The sequence below is a fragment of the Nannobrachium achirus genome (assembly GCF_963921795.1).
Source record: "Nannobrachium achirus genome assembly, chromosome: 23".
Classification (NCBI taxonomy): Eukaryota; Metazoa; Chordata; class Actinopteri; order Myctophiformes; family Myctophidae; genus Nannobrachium; species Nannobrachium achirus.
This window is the reverse complement of record NC_137830.1, coordinates 12,949,261-12,963,025: the sequence shown is the minus strand read 5'-3', so window position 1 is coordinate 12,963,025 and position 13,765 is coordinate 12,949,261. Positions and strand designations below refer to the sequence as shown.

Sequence of the window (13,765 nt, the reverse complement as noted above, 5' to 3'; positions counted from 1 at the left end):
TATATATATTTTTTTTTAAAGTTACTTCATGGCACTTGGAGAGCGTTCCAATTTGCAGCGTGCAAACAGAAATGTAAGCCCACAAAGCTTCAAAGCTTCATTCTCAGTTTCCCCCCAAAAGCTTTTTGCTAAGCTTCGTCCTGGAGGAACATACACATACTCTCTCTCATTCCTGGCACGCACGCACACACGCACGCACGCGCGCACACGGTTTCTCTCTCCGTCTCTCACACGCACACAAACACACACTTACAATTAGCCCCAAAAATACAGCAGCTGAGCCTCAGTCGCTGGTCTTACAAATATGGCAAGGCAATGAAAAGTCTGCTTTCCAAGGCAGCAGCCAGTCAGTCCGCCACTCTCTGCCTGCTGCAGTGGCCGTTTTTTTTTTTTTGTCAGCAGCCCTGGGGCACAAAGAGCCGGCCTGGGCGCAAGCCAAGTCATTCTAAAAAGAAGCAGTCGACCATGTCATCTTTTGCGGCTTTTCAAAACCTCAACACCCAGGCAGACATGATGTTGGCCTGGCTGGAACGGGCATGTCTTCCAATCCCCCAGCAGAGGCGGAAGGTGGGAGCAAAGTTTGGACACATGTTTTTTTCCCCCTGGTTTACACTGAGGAGGATCAACGGTCGTATGGGAGTCTGAGGAACTCCAGTCTCACACTGAAAGTATCTGGGGGAAAAAAAAGAACACTCCAGACGTCCGGATGCGGGCTGTCTGTGACCCGGCGGCCCTCCTCTCCCCAGCCCCACGGGGTGGGGTGGGGGGGTCTTGTCAGTAGTCTGGGGCCAGGGCGGGAAGGGTCTGCAGTGGTGGCTAGCTGTTGTTGTCGGCCGTCATGTACTTGAGGGCGGCGAAGCCGTAGCGTCGCGACATGTTCTGCTGGAACTCCTCCTTGAGGGTCTTGAGGCAGACGCGGTACTGCTTGTTGGAGCGGAACTTAGTGATGTCGAAGCTGGGCGCGTGCGGCATGTGGATCATGTACGCGTTGGGGAGGACCACAAACTCGTACTCCTGTGAGAGAAGAGACATTGTGATTTTTTTTTTATATTCTTTTTGCTCCTTAAAGGAGTAGTTCACCCATAAAATTACGTTTTTACTCATCATGCAGACTTGAGTTCAATAATATCTTTTGTCGCATTCTTAAGAGAATGTTTTGATTATAGTAAATTTACCACCATTGATTCCGGATGGGGACCCAAATCTGGATGGAATCCGGAATCAATGAGTAATCAATAGGAAAAAAAAAGTCATTTTGGGGGTAAACTACTCCTTTAATGTTGTATTATACTATGTACAGTATGTGTTTTGTTGATTTGTCTTTGTTCCTTATTCTTCTCTTTCTCCTTTCTGGAAATAACAAAGAAAAACTAATTTCACCCACTTTTTAAACCTGTGAATGTGATAGCCAATTCTGAGCTGATTCTGATTCTGAGGGAGGTTGGGGGTGGGTGGGTGCAATCAAGGAACAATTTGTAGTCAGAACAGCTACTGTATGTGGGCCAATATAAAGATAAGCACTTGAAACCTAGCCTAGTCTCTATCAGGGACGTGCTGGCCATTGGGAAAAGCGGGACAACTCCCGAACGGCCGGTTCATTCCCGGCCGGTCCAGGCCGGCCATTAGGAAAAAAATAAAAATAAAATGTCGGCCTTCGTTCCATTTTGGGGGCTGTGCGGCCAACAAAGTTGGGCAGAAACCTTGTATCTCCAAGTTTCAAATTTGTACATTTTTTCGCAAAGCAAAGCCCTGCTTCATCATACAAGGCCGTTGCACAAAAGTAGTGAAAACAGCAGATCTACAAGCACACAACGCCTCGCGAGGCGTTGTGTGCTTGTAGATCGGCCGTTTTCACTAGTTTAACTCATTTTTTAAATGATAAATACAAAACAAACGGTTTTGGACATACAAGGTTTCCACCCGACAACGACGAAATATAACTAAAAATAAATAAAAACGAGGGCCTCTCCAACTCTTTTTCCCAGGCTGAATCAGGGGCCCAGCACGTCCCTGGTCTCTATAGGCTCTGTGCATGAACTGTTGTCTTTTCACACAGTGACATTACCCGTTTCCTGTTCCAGTTCATTTTTCCCAAAGCTTCATTAGATTGGCTCTCTAGCAGATTTGAACTGGTAACACGTGTCAAGGTGTCATGTGTCATGTGTGTTTCAGCTGCTGAGCCATTCAAAACAAAGCTATGACAAAATTTACTTGAACACTAACTCCTCTGGAGACCTGAGACTACCGAGCCAAATCTGGGGCAAACATTCAGCAAAAAATAGTCGATCTACAAGCTCTCAGCACGTAGCATAATCAGATATTTTCGGTAAATGTGACTGAGCGTGACACTGGGGCAGTCATTTCGGAAGCCACTACTTTAGAGCACAGCTGAAATTACTTTTTTTTTTTTTTAATGTGATAAAGCCACAAAAGCATGTCATAAATATCAGGCTACATTTCACTTAAACGCCAGAGCTTAACTCTGCATATAAATAGGACTTTTTTTTAATTAATGTGAGAGATCGGGACATAATTCTGTTGGTCCTCCCAAATTTAGAACTTGAATATCTCAAAAGTAGTATTTCAGCATGGCATCATTCTATAAGCCATATCTTCAAAACTTTTGGGTCAATCTCCACAACCAATATATCATTTTGTAGCTATGATTCCCAGCTCAAAAAATGAAAAAAATCAATGACTAGCCGTCAGCCGCGCTGGGACACAAATATTTAGTGTGGAGCGAAGACAGGAGGGGCCCTACTATAGAGCCCTGTGGTATAGGGTCCATTTGGTTACCATTGTACACTGATGTTAGAATTGAATACATTAACACAGGATTGTTCCAACAGTGTTTTGCCTAGGTGGAGTGTGTTGACGCTTGTCAACACCCGATTCACAACAACTTAGCTCAAAGCGAAAGCGACTAGGTGCTGATAATGGATTAAACAAAATAATTGTTTCTGTACGCTAGCCAGGTAGCTAACTAACAGCCCTTTCTCTGATCAATTAGTCTGTAATTAAGGGCAACCGTGTTATTACTTAAAAGTCTGAAACCATTTATTTACTTTACTGTTTTTTCCATTTTCTCTTCTCAAATGTATTCACTGCAAATTCCCCCATGTTCACTGCAGTCCCTGTCACTGCCAGACCCCCACTGTTGGCCTGGGGGCAGAGTAGACCCTGCCTCCTCCTGGAGCAGGGACGTGCTGGGCCCCTGATTCAGCCCGGGGAAAAGCCCGGGGAAAAGAGTTGTAGAGGCCCTCATTTCGCGCTAAGATTTGCCATTTCATCATGACAAGCCAGTGGGCCAATTACATGAGTTATATTTCGTCGTTGTCGGGTGGAAACCTTGTATGTCCAAAACCGTTTGTTTTGTATTTATCATTTTAAAAATGATTTAAACTAGTGAAAACAGCCGATCTACAAGCACACAACGCCTCGCACCGCGAGGCGTTGTGTGCTTGTAGATCTGCTGTTTTCACTACTTTTGTGCGACGGCCTTGTATTATGAAGCAGGGCTTTGCTTTGCGGAAAATTTACAAATTTCAAACTTGGAGATACGAGGTTTCTGCCCGACAGTGACGATTTACTTTGTTGGCCGCCCAGCCCCCAAAATGGAACAAAGGCCGACATATTATTTTTAATTTTATTCCTAATGGCCGGCCTGGACCGACCGGGAATGAACCGGCCATTCGGGAGTCGTCCCGCTTTTCCCAATGGCCAGCAAGTCCCTGTCCTGGAGTATGGAGTCACAAGCCTCTTCTTTTTGCCTGACAGTGACTGACTTTGACCGGGACAGCATAACACACACAGAGGCTATTATTTTTCATTTTTGGCACTTATGGAAACGGGTCTCTTTGATGTTTCATGTCACATAATTATTATATAGACATTCTGCCCTAGCAAACCAACTCTGGACGACTGTGTTAGTATTGTTGTAAGCGGAATTACAGGTACAAGCGTTTAGTATTCGGTTTATAAGATCTAATGGCATGCATTCTTCTTGTCACAAATTGTGACCTTTAAAAAAAACTATACAAAAATAAAAATGTTATGTTTGTTATCAATTAGGCCCCCAAACAAAGCGATGCTGTGGATAACTGACCGCATTAGGCTCTATGCATATACGCCATTTTGTTCTACTTCCGGGTGTCTTTCGACTTCCTTCACAGGTGTTACTGATGATACTAATTAAGGCTCTGTTTGATTTATTGTACAGTGGTTCTTTAATTTCAAGGACCCCCATAACTCTGCACAAATGGAATCAACAAATGGAATCAAATGGACCCTTGCGGGTCCATTTGCTTCCATTTGTACTCTGAGTTACACACCTGTATGGGGACATTTGGAACCCACTCAAGGACACTTTGAGACCCACTGGTTGAGACCCACTGGTGCTATTGAGCCAACATGCACAATAGCAGCACCCTGACTCTGTATGACCAGAATGGAACATGCCCTTCATTAGTATCATCGGTAACACCTGTGAAGGAAGTCGAAAGACACCCGGAAGTAGAACAAAATGGCGTATATGCATATACCCCATTCAATTCCTTTAGAATTCGAAGGCATAAAGCAAGAAATATGACGTTACTGATGGTGCAGTAGGGACCTTTTTCCCCTCCTCCCCAATACAATTGATTAAATGCAATTTCAAGACAACAACATTCATGGCATGCCTTCTTACCTTTGCAATAAAGTATAACACTATACTTTCTTGACAAATAAACAATCTGAAAATGCATTGGCCAATATTTCACATCAAACAATTCATTTGATGGCCTTTTAAAACAGGTTAATGCTTTTATTGATTTACTCATGGCACAAACAATAGTTTGGATTCTTGCAAATTGTGAGAAGTAAACTCTCCCGGCAGTCTAAATAATAGTGGGAAATGTGGAACTTATTTTGTTCATTTTCAATGTAACTAAAATGAAGTATTTTTCATTTAGCTGGGCACACTGAAGAACACAATGTATGCCCCAAATCCTTCTTCATAATGGGAGCACCCACTCCATTTAGAATAAATCCTAATCTTACTTCTGAGAACTAATCCAATCAGGAGGAACAATCAATAATGTGTGAACAGAAACAACTCTCTTCCAAAAGGAAGACGTAAGGCCACTTAAACTCTATTGTTGACCGGCAGGATCTCCCAGGGTTTTATATTTGGTCCCCTCCTTTAGTAGATCGTCAATTCTGCCTATTTTGTCAATTATTATGGCGTTCCTAGAATAGGGACTGTAGGGTTCGAGTGGTAAGAGTTAATGCAGCATTCTCACTGGTGGCGACCAAGTGACATTCTGCAAGTCCTTTTCGACAAAGCTACAAAGTGACATCCGACACTTGACATGTTACAAATCAGTGCCCAGTTGGCCTCACGTTATTTCAACACTCCAATGATGTGGCTTTAATCAATATAAAAATTAAGAAAATACTATTCTTTCTGTTAACCAGTTCACTTTCCAACCATTTTCATTTACGCAGTTTGGTCCGAGCAGACTAGACATGCTAGTGTTTTGGTGCCATTGTGTTTTGATACTTAAGAGGATCTGAGTATCTGTTAAACTCCATCTCCATAACACCAGAATGAGCTCTTCTGACCTTGTTTTCCCAAAATTCTGCTCAAACAAGGGTACATTTGGTTCCATTTGTACACACTCAAGTGTTATGGGGGTCCTTGCAAATAAAACATTTGAGAACCAGTAGCACTAGTGGGCTCATAATGTGTCATAGTGTCACAGTAAATCCGTGTCATACATATTCTGAAGAAAACATGGAGACTTGATATTCAGTAATTGGGTCTTATAATGATGTTTAAAACAGAAAATCTAGAATTTGCCACGGACAAAACCAAGTCTTGCAATGGACACATTTGTCCAGGTACGGACATATTGATGACCCCTGGTTGGTGTGCTGGTGGATAGTCTGGATATACTGTACCTGCGCATCCAGCTCCATGATGTGAGCCACTTTGTTCCAGCCAAAGCCCACGAAGCGGCGGTCGTACTCCGGGCTGTCCCGGCGCACCATGACGTACGGCTCAAAGTCGGCCTCCCACTGCACCCTGTAGGGCGTGGTGGCCGTCCTCCACTTGGCGAAGTTGGTGGGCGCGTGTCCCTTCGTCCACACGTGGTACCTGAACCCCGGGACCGACAGGAGGACCATTTAAAGCTTTTGCATGTCATTATTGTCAGAACACTTTGGATTCTTCAAGCCACATATTGCCTACAGTACGCGCAAAGTATTACGTTTTGTTATGAGTTCTGGTTCTTTCAGCGACCTTACCCACACTATGGTAAACAGAAAGCCTGGTTTTTGGGAGAGTTAATTATGTAGTTCCACCTTCAGGCCTTTTTTATATATTATAGAAAAAACAATATTAGTTTCTGTTACCCAAGGCTCTCAAAATACTGGAATGTGTTTTTCATTTAAGCTTACTTACCTTTAGTGTTTTTGAGAAATTACATTTTGATGGGGGGAAAAAAGGCATTTTTCCCTCTTTATTGATTAGCTGCATCTTTTATCGCCACAGAAGCTGCTGTATCCAATATAAAATCCTACTGCAGTGTCACTAGAATCACAATATTATACTTAACAATTTAATGACGAGTGGTTTATTCCAGTGGTTCTCAAAGTTGGGTCTGAGGACCGCCGGGGGCCCTTGAAGGGATTCCAGGAGGTCCCCAGCTAAATGAGTTCATAGCATCAAAATCTGTGTAACCAATTTAAACCTATATATACACTGGCTATTTGAAAACAGCATCAGAGCAAGAAATGTGAAAAAAGTGGAATGTTTTTTGAAACATTTTAAACAAATCTCGTGTGGCACAAAATATTTTCAGATGCGGGTCTGCGGACATACAGTATAGAGATATGCCATTTGACTTTACCTGCATTTTTTTCTGGAAATACTTGTTTTCCCAGGGTTCTTTTCACTGTTTAGCCTTGCTAATTCTTCTCTTTTGTTACTGAAAACAAGTTTTTGATACTTCTTTTCATTGGAAAAAATAATCTGAAAACAGATACATAACATAACGTAACATACATCTTTGCAAATGCGCTCCTTTCTCACTGTCATTGTTCTGACAATTTACTGACAATCCACTGTCTTGTGGTGGCGTGACATGTTAAGTAGGGATACGACGATATGAAAATGTCATATCGCGATTATCATTTAATGCCAGCCTATCACCACTAGAGGGCGCCCAGTGACCAGAGAATAATAGAGATATGCTGGTAATGCATGCCCAAGCCCTGGAGCCATGACTTGCCAGAACACTTTCCTTTGTGCATGTACAGGAAGAGGATGAAGTTAGCTTGAAGTTAGCTATTGGCTACCAAGCATTTTAGATTTAGATTTTCGTCAACTTAGCCATGATTAAACCTTGCACACCTCATGCATGGGAGAAAAAACAGAGAAAATGAGCTCTAAAGATCCTGGATTGCATTGGAGTGGATGGTAAATATCAGCAAATATCGGCAAATATCGTCCTCTGTAAACAGAGGACAAAAAAAAAATTGATTTTTTTTTTTTTTTTTTTTTTTCCCAACATTTTTTTTTTTTTTTTTAAAAGCCGAACTAGTTCAGGATTGGCACTCTGGGATGCGATAATAAAGCCAAACTAGTTCGGGATAGGCACTCAATGAGTTAAGACAAAAGGGCGTAACATTTGGGGCGTAACATTTTTGGGGCGTAACTTGGGGCGTAACATTTGTCAAAAAACAGCAGATCTATAAGCTGGTGGAGGTTTGGATAGTATAGGAGTGCAAGTAACTGCGACCTACGGTCGCAATAAATAAAAAGTATCAAAATGGTATCGAAAAGGGTATCGTATCGATTCCCAGGTATCGAAAAAAGGTATCGTATCGATTCAAAGGTGAACGATACACATCCCTAATTATTAATATTATTATATACCTATATTACAAGTACCTTTTACCAATTCTAGAGGGTTTAAGTGGTACCGGATATGCAGCTCAGCAAATAAAAGGTGAATTGATCTCAGTGCATGACGGAGGACGATATCATGATAAATTACATCTCCACGATACGATTATCGTGAGAGTTTTTTATCACGATAAACGATAATATCGCGCATCGTCCCATCCCGAGTGTTAAGTTCTCAAATGGCACATCTGCACCGGGGGTCTGAGAACCACTGGTTTATTCAATGTGAAGGTTTCCTCTCACCTGAAGGTGAAGAGCGTGCCCATGTCCAGCTGGGTGAGGAGCTCAGCCTTAGACTTGGGGTAAGACAGGCGATAGCGCAGGGTCTCGAACGCCGGGACCACCAGAGCCTTCTTGGTGTTGGCCATGTCTAGCTGCACCACTGACTTCCTGCGCGTGCACGCACACGCACACACACACACACACACACACACACACACACACACACACACACACACACACACACACACACACACACACACAGTCGATACATGCAGGGGGTCAAAACAGTAATAACAATAGCTTACAGGAATTGCTAAGTGCTTTGATGAAGGCATTTGGCCAATGTTAAGAGAGGCCATCCATGAAGTTGAGTTCACTGTTATATATTTTAAGTCATGCGAAACCAAAAGCATTAACCTTGGCCAATGAAAGCCATAGTGGCACATTCACAGATACCTTCATGACCTACGATGATGATGAGGTGCCAAACAACCCAGTAGGGCTGGGCCACATGACTTCAAATCATTGATACGGTTATTTCAAACTTTTGCCCTAAATTACAATTAATGAACGATTATTAAAACGAAATAAAACGGAAGACGTACAACTTAAAATGTATTTGGCCACGGACCTCCATCTCAAAATATTTAGTTCCATGGACCCCCCCCCCCCCCAGAAGCAAAATTTGAGTTACAAATAAAAAAAATATACATATTCAAAGATTTGCACACATTTTCACGACAAAAATAGCAGATCTACAAGCTCGCTGTGAGCTTGTATATCAGTCCCACTTCCCCAACCCCCATTGTGACGCCCCTGCTCCTCCGCCCTCCCCCTAACCATAGAGTATATATATATATATAATAGAGAGCGGACCAGCCCCGCCCCCTGCTATCATTTCAATGCAAATGCTCAGTGGCGTTTTGAAGCATGCGGAAGTAGCTGAATTCCAGTGCATTGTGGGTGAATCCAGGTGCATTCTGGGGGAAATTGGTCTCTACCTAGAGACCAAAATGTTTGACGCCGAGACGTAATGACGTCACGAACGACGTCGACGTCCATTGAACCCTATTGTAGACCCCAGCGGCGAGCTCTTATGCTCGTGCATGTGTGTTTCACCCCGCCTGAAATTCCAACTTTGGCCAGTAGGGCGTCCGCTTCACCGTTCACAAGCCGTTCTGGGGGCTTGCCCCTAACCTACCTGAGGTACTCGTAGAGGCCATACATGGGCAGGAAGTCGATGTCGGAGAGGAACATGTAGGGCGTGTTGACCTGCCGCATGGCCACGTTGCGGAGCAGGTTGACGGGGTAGAACTGGCCCTCCTTGTACACGATGTGGTAGCCCACGTTGCCGCGGGACATCAGCACCTCCGAGCCCTGCGCGTAGCGCAGGAACTGCTGGGCCTCGGCGTCCGACAGGTAGAGCGCCAGGCTGATGGGGCCCTCCCAGTGCTTGCAGATGGCCTCCAGCATCTGGAGCCTGCGGGGGGGAAGATCCATCGATAGGTTGATATCTATTTGATTATTAATTAAAGCCATTAAAACCGGTTAAGCAGTATCCGCATCGTCTTATACTTTGGCAATTAGAGAATGAATACACAAGGTCATGAAGTGACACACACACATGTGGCGCAGTTCAGGCAAAGGTGGTACTGCAGCTGAAAATGCTCTGAGAGCCATTGAAAAATGAGAGAGGCTCTCTATTCAGGAGTGGTAATTTAGCCTCAAACCTTTTGAAAAACGTTTTTGGGACATAAACAATATGACATAAATACTTTTTAAATGCATGGTGTATCACCTTTAAAGATGGGGGGACACGCAACAAAGTTTAACATTACGCTACAGTAGGTCACGTGGTCTTTCTCCAAACAGTCTGAAAAGGGGGCGGGACCGTATCAGTTAGTAGTGAATGTTTAGTCTGTCCGAGTGCATGAGAGCCGTGGATCATTGCAAATTAAAAATCGACTATATACTATATCGTTACACCCCTATACTTGAGTAAATACTCTTAGTCACCACTGTGTAAGACATGGTTTTAGATGCTAACTAGATCCAACCCACTCCACTTCCGATCACAAAAGCCTGCTTGGCCACAGTGGTGATCCACTTTTACTGGCTAAAATGAAGTGCCAATAGCTTCAGGGCCTTGGAGCTGACATTTCAAACACAAAATCAATGCCATTGCACTGATAGCGTGGCCAATGACATTTGAGAAGCAGCGAGGAGTTCACTTTCTAATTTGTTCACGAGAATTTCCCCACCACAGGCCATAGCGGCGCACACACGCAACTGTATTTATATCAGAGGGGTTGAGAGTATCACTGTGTGTGTGTGTGTGTGTGTACGTACAGGGGTGTCGCACCAAATTCTGGGCCCTGGGTACAAGGATTCACTGCGGGCCCCCCATGAATGTTCTTCATAGGGGGAGGGGGTTTAACACATCTGGTGCCAACCCCGAGTTTCCCGAGTTTGTATTGGTACCAACGCTGTGCCAACCCCGAGTTTCCCGAGTTTGGACCGTTTTTGAAAAAAAAAAACTTTTTTTTTTTTCAAATTTTTTTTTTTGGACCTCCAGAAATGTATTAGGCATGATCGCGATCGCGAAATTGCATGTTTAACCCCCATACCAACCCATTCTCTCAAACATGGCAGCCATGTTTGTTTACATCTGAAGAAAACATAATGGCCCATAAATCATGAATGCCTAAACGGATTTCCAAGCAGATTTTTTTGTTTGAAAGCTGTGAACAGTGTGCACACACGTGGTGCATCAGCTAGCCATGGGCGTGCACTTTTTACACAATTGCGCAATTACATGGAAGTCTATGGTAACCATGGCAACGTGGGACATTGAAGAGAAAAAATCATAGCAACATAAGTGTTAACCCAATTAGACTGGGAACGCATTATTACCCATTGTTTTGTGCTTTAACTATTGAAAAATAGCAGATATACACGAGTGCCGCGCTGCGAGCTTGTAGATCTGCTATTTCTGCTAGATCTGCTACATTGAATATTTCAAATCCTTCAAAGGTTTTTTGAAAAACCTATGTTTCTATGTCAGTGCTGGTGCTCAAACTAGAGGTCTTCACGGGTCCAATTTGAACTACCCGAACCCAAAAGGACCCGGGGGAAATGGACCCGGACCCATATGGCCCCGTCTATCATTTGGAATTTGAGAACCGTTACCCGATCAGCCCCGAGACGTGATGGATCCGATCCGAACGGCCCCGCCTGTTATTAGAAAAATTGGATCCGAAACCCGAGCAGAACGGGAGATCCGAGACCCGAACCTGTCGCCCCGAAATGAAAGAATGCCAACGTTATTATATTAAGAGTTGTATCAGACATATTTCTTACCTAACGTCGCCACGGTGCTGCTGTTGCTGTCAGCGGCGCTGTGCCTCTCGCCAAAAGATGATCTTTTCCCAGACCAGTAAGTCAATGCGGACAGTTTGTAAATACAAATAAATCCATGTTTTTATTCCTCCTTCTTTGGCTAGTCAATGCTAATGCTATCGTTTTCTGTCGCATGTGTTGTTCATTATATCTTTCTGCTTTGAGTGTCCATTTTGCTCTGCAGAGCATGACACCACGCAATGACAACTCCATTGTAAACCGTTAACCAAAACGTTACGTTAATATCTTTGATAATAATAACAATCCAACTGATACAGTCAGTGTTGTTGTGACTGAGTGAGTTATACTTCTCAGTTCTCACAACCAATGCAACAGATTACATGCTGCATCTTTAGTGCCATCGTGTGGCGTTATCTATTTGGTGCAGTTGTTGCGTTCGCTTTCACTTCAATCTCGGCCTGTCTCGGCTCCACTCGGGTAACAGGAGATACCCGGGGAACCGGGGCAGACGGCCCCGGCCCCGGCCCGCCCCGCGGTAAAAGCTCGAAAACGGCCCCGTTACCCGGCTCGGGGCGGTTCGGATCGCGGGTAATTTCGGATCTCGGGCAGGTCCGAAGACCTCTAGCTCAAACCTTTTCATGTGAAGGACCCCCAAAATGATTATGTATTTGGCCACGGACCACCATCTCAAAATATTTAGTTCCAGGGACCCCCAGAAGCAAAATTTGAGTAACAAAAAACGTTTCAAAAATAGCAGATCTACAAGCTCGCAGGGCGGCATTCGGTGCCGCGCTGTGAGCTTGTATATCTGGTATTTTTCAATAACTAAAGTATAAAATAATTAAGGCCCATCCACCTTGCCAGAGCAGCACAAACACACAACTGTATTTATATCAGAGGGGGTGAGAGTATCACTGTGTGTGTGTGTGTGTGTGTGTGTGTGTGTGTGTGTGTGTGTGTGTGTGTGTGTGTGTGTGTGTGCGCTGCACGTGTCTGTATTAAGTGTGTGTGACACGCTCGTCTAAGCGTAGAGTGCCGCTTTTACGATGCTCTCAAAGATGCCCATGATCTTGGATTCCTTTCAAATTCCTACAGCGTGTCTTGTCCAGCAGCTGCCACTTCTTTAAAGCTAATGAGACGGCTGGCTCTGGGCAAATATCAATAAACCCTACAGGAACTGCATCCTTGCCGCCGGGCACTAAGCTAGTATGTCCAATGCCCTTACTTTCCAGGAAATGGAGAAAAAAAATGACCTGTGTTCCAAACCGATCCAATGTAGTTATTATTTATTCACAAGCTCTTGTTAATACTTTTCATTGGTCAAAAAAAACATCTCAAAAAGACCGCAAGGGGGACTTTTTTGGTGTAATCCTTTTAGACAAAGTGTTTGACTGTGCTTTTTTACTGTTTTTACATTTCTGTCTAATAAAATATTCAATCGATCAATCAATCCGCACACTGGTTCTCAGCTCCCCAGTTTGCAGCATTTTAATTGGATCTGGCTCTTAATTTCACGGGCCCGGTGGACCTTTGCAGCACATCGCCCCCAAACTCTCTCTCCATTTATTGTGAAAAGGTTCACTTTGTATGTATGTAGGCCTATCTATGTATGTATGTATGTATGTATGTATGTATGTATGTATGTATGTATAGTATGTATGTATGTATGTATAGTATGTACAGTATGTTAGTATGTATAGTATGTATGTATAGTATGTATGTGTGTACTGTGTGTACTGTATGTTATGTATGTATGAACGTATGTCAAGATATCTATATCTATATACTGTATCATTTCTACAAGCGTGTAGGTAGGCTGGGTTTCTACTTTTTTATGACACGGTCATACGATTTATTAGGGATATAAAATGTTTAAATTAAAACGTGACAGTAACAATATCTATCTCACAACTAACTGGACTAATAGACCACGCTGCAGGCCAAAGCTCCCAAAGACGACGAGTTTCCACAGCGCACTATTAAGAAGAAATCTAGAAATTATCACCGGAAATATGAGTTAAGGAGGATTTATTGGACTTCCCGAGATGGAATTTAGGATGTTCTCACAGCTTTGCACGGTGATCATAATCCCTTGTTTGACTTTAATTTACAGGCTTTAATTTAGGCAACAACTCCTTGCAGCTCAAACGAGGCTGCTCGCGTGATTCAAACAAACCGAGGGTATTACCAGACAGCCAGAGATGGGAAGAGAGACGGGGTGAAGCCGAGAGA

The 13,765-nt window shown here is 43.5% G+C and overlaps 1 protein-coding gene across 1 annotated transcript in view; it reads right to left on the bottom strand.

The window, feature by feature from the left end:
* Nucleotides 1-277: 277 nt before the first annotated feature.
* The window catches only part of large1 (LARGE xylosyl- and glucuronyltransferase 1), a 71,474-nt gene continuing 57,986 nt past the window's right edge, over nt 278-13,765 (bottom strand). Inside the window, exons 8-11 of the mRNA XM_080754131.1 lie at nt 9,375-9,653; nt 8,195-8,341; nt 5,944-6,139; nt 278-1,014 (exon numbers count right to left, since the gene is read on the bottom strand). Of these exons, the coding sequence (XP_080610257.1) occupies nt 817-1,014; nt 5,944-6,139; nt 8,195-8,341; nt 9,375-9,653 (820 nt within the window). The 3' untranslated portion in view covers nt 278-816. The remainder of the gene's footprint in view (nt 1,015-5,943; nt 6,140-8,194; nt 8,342-9,374; nt 9,654-13,765) is intronic.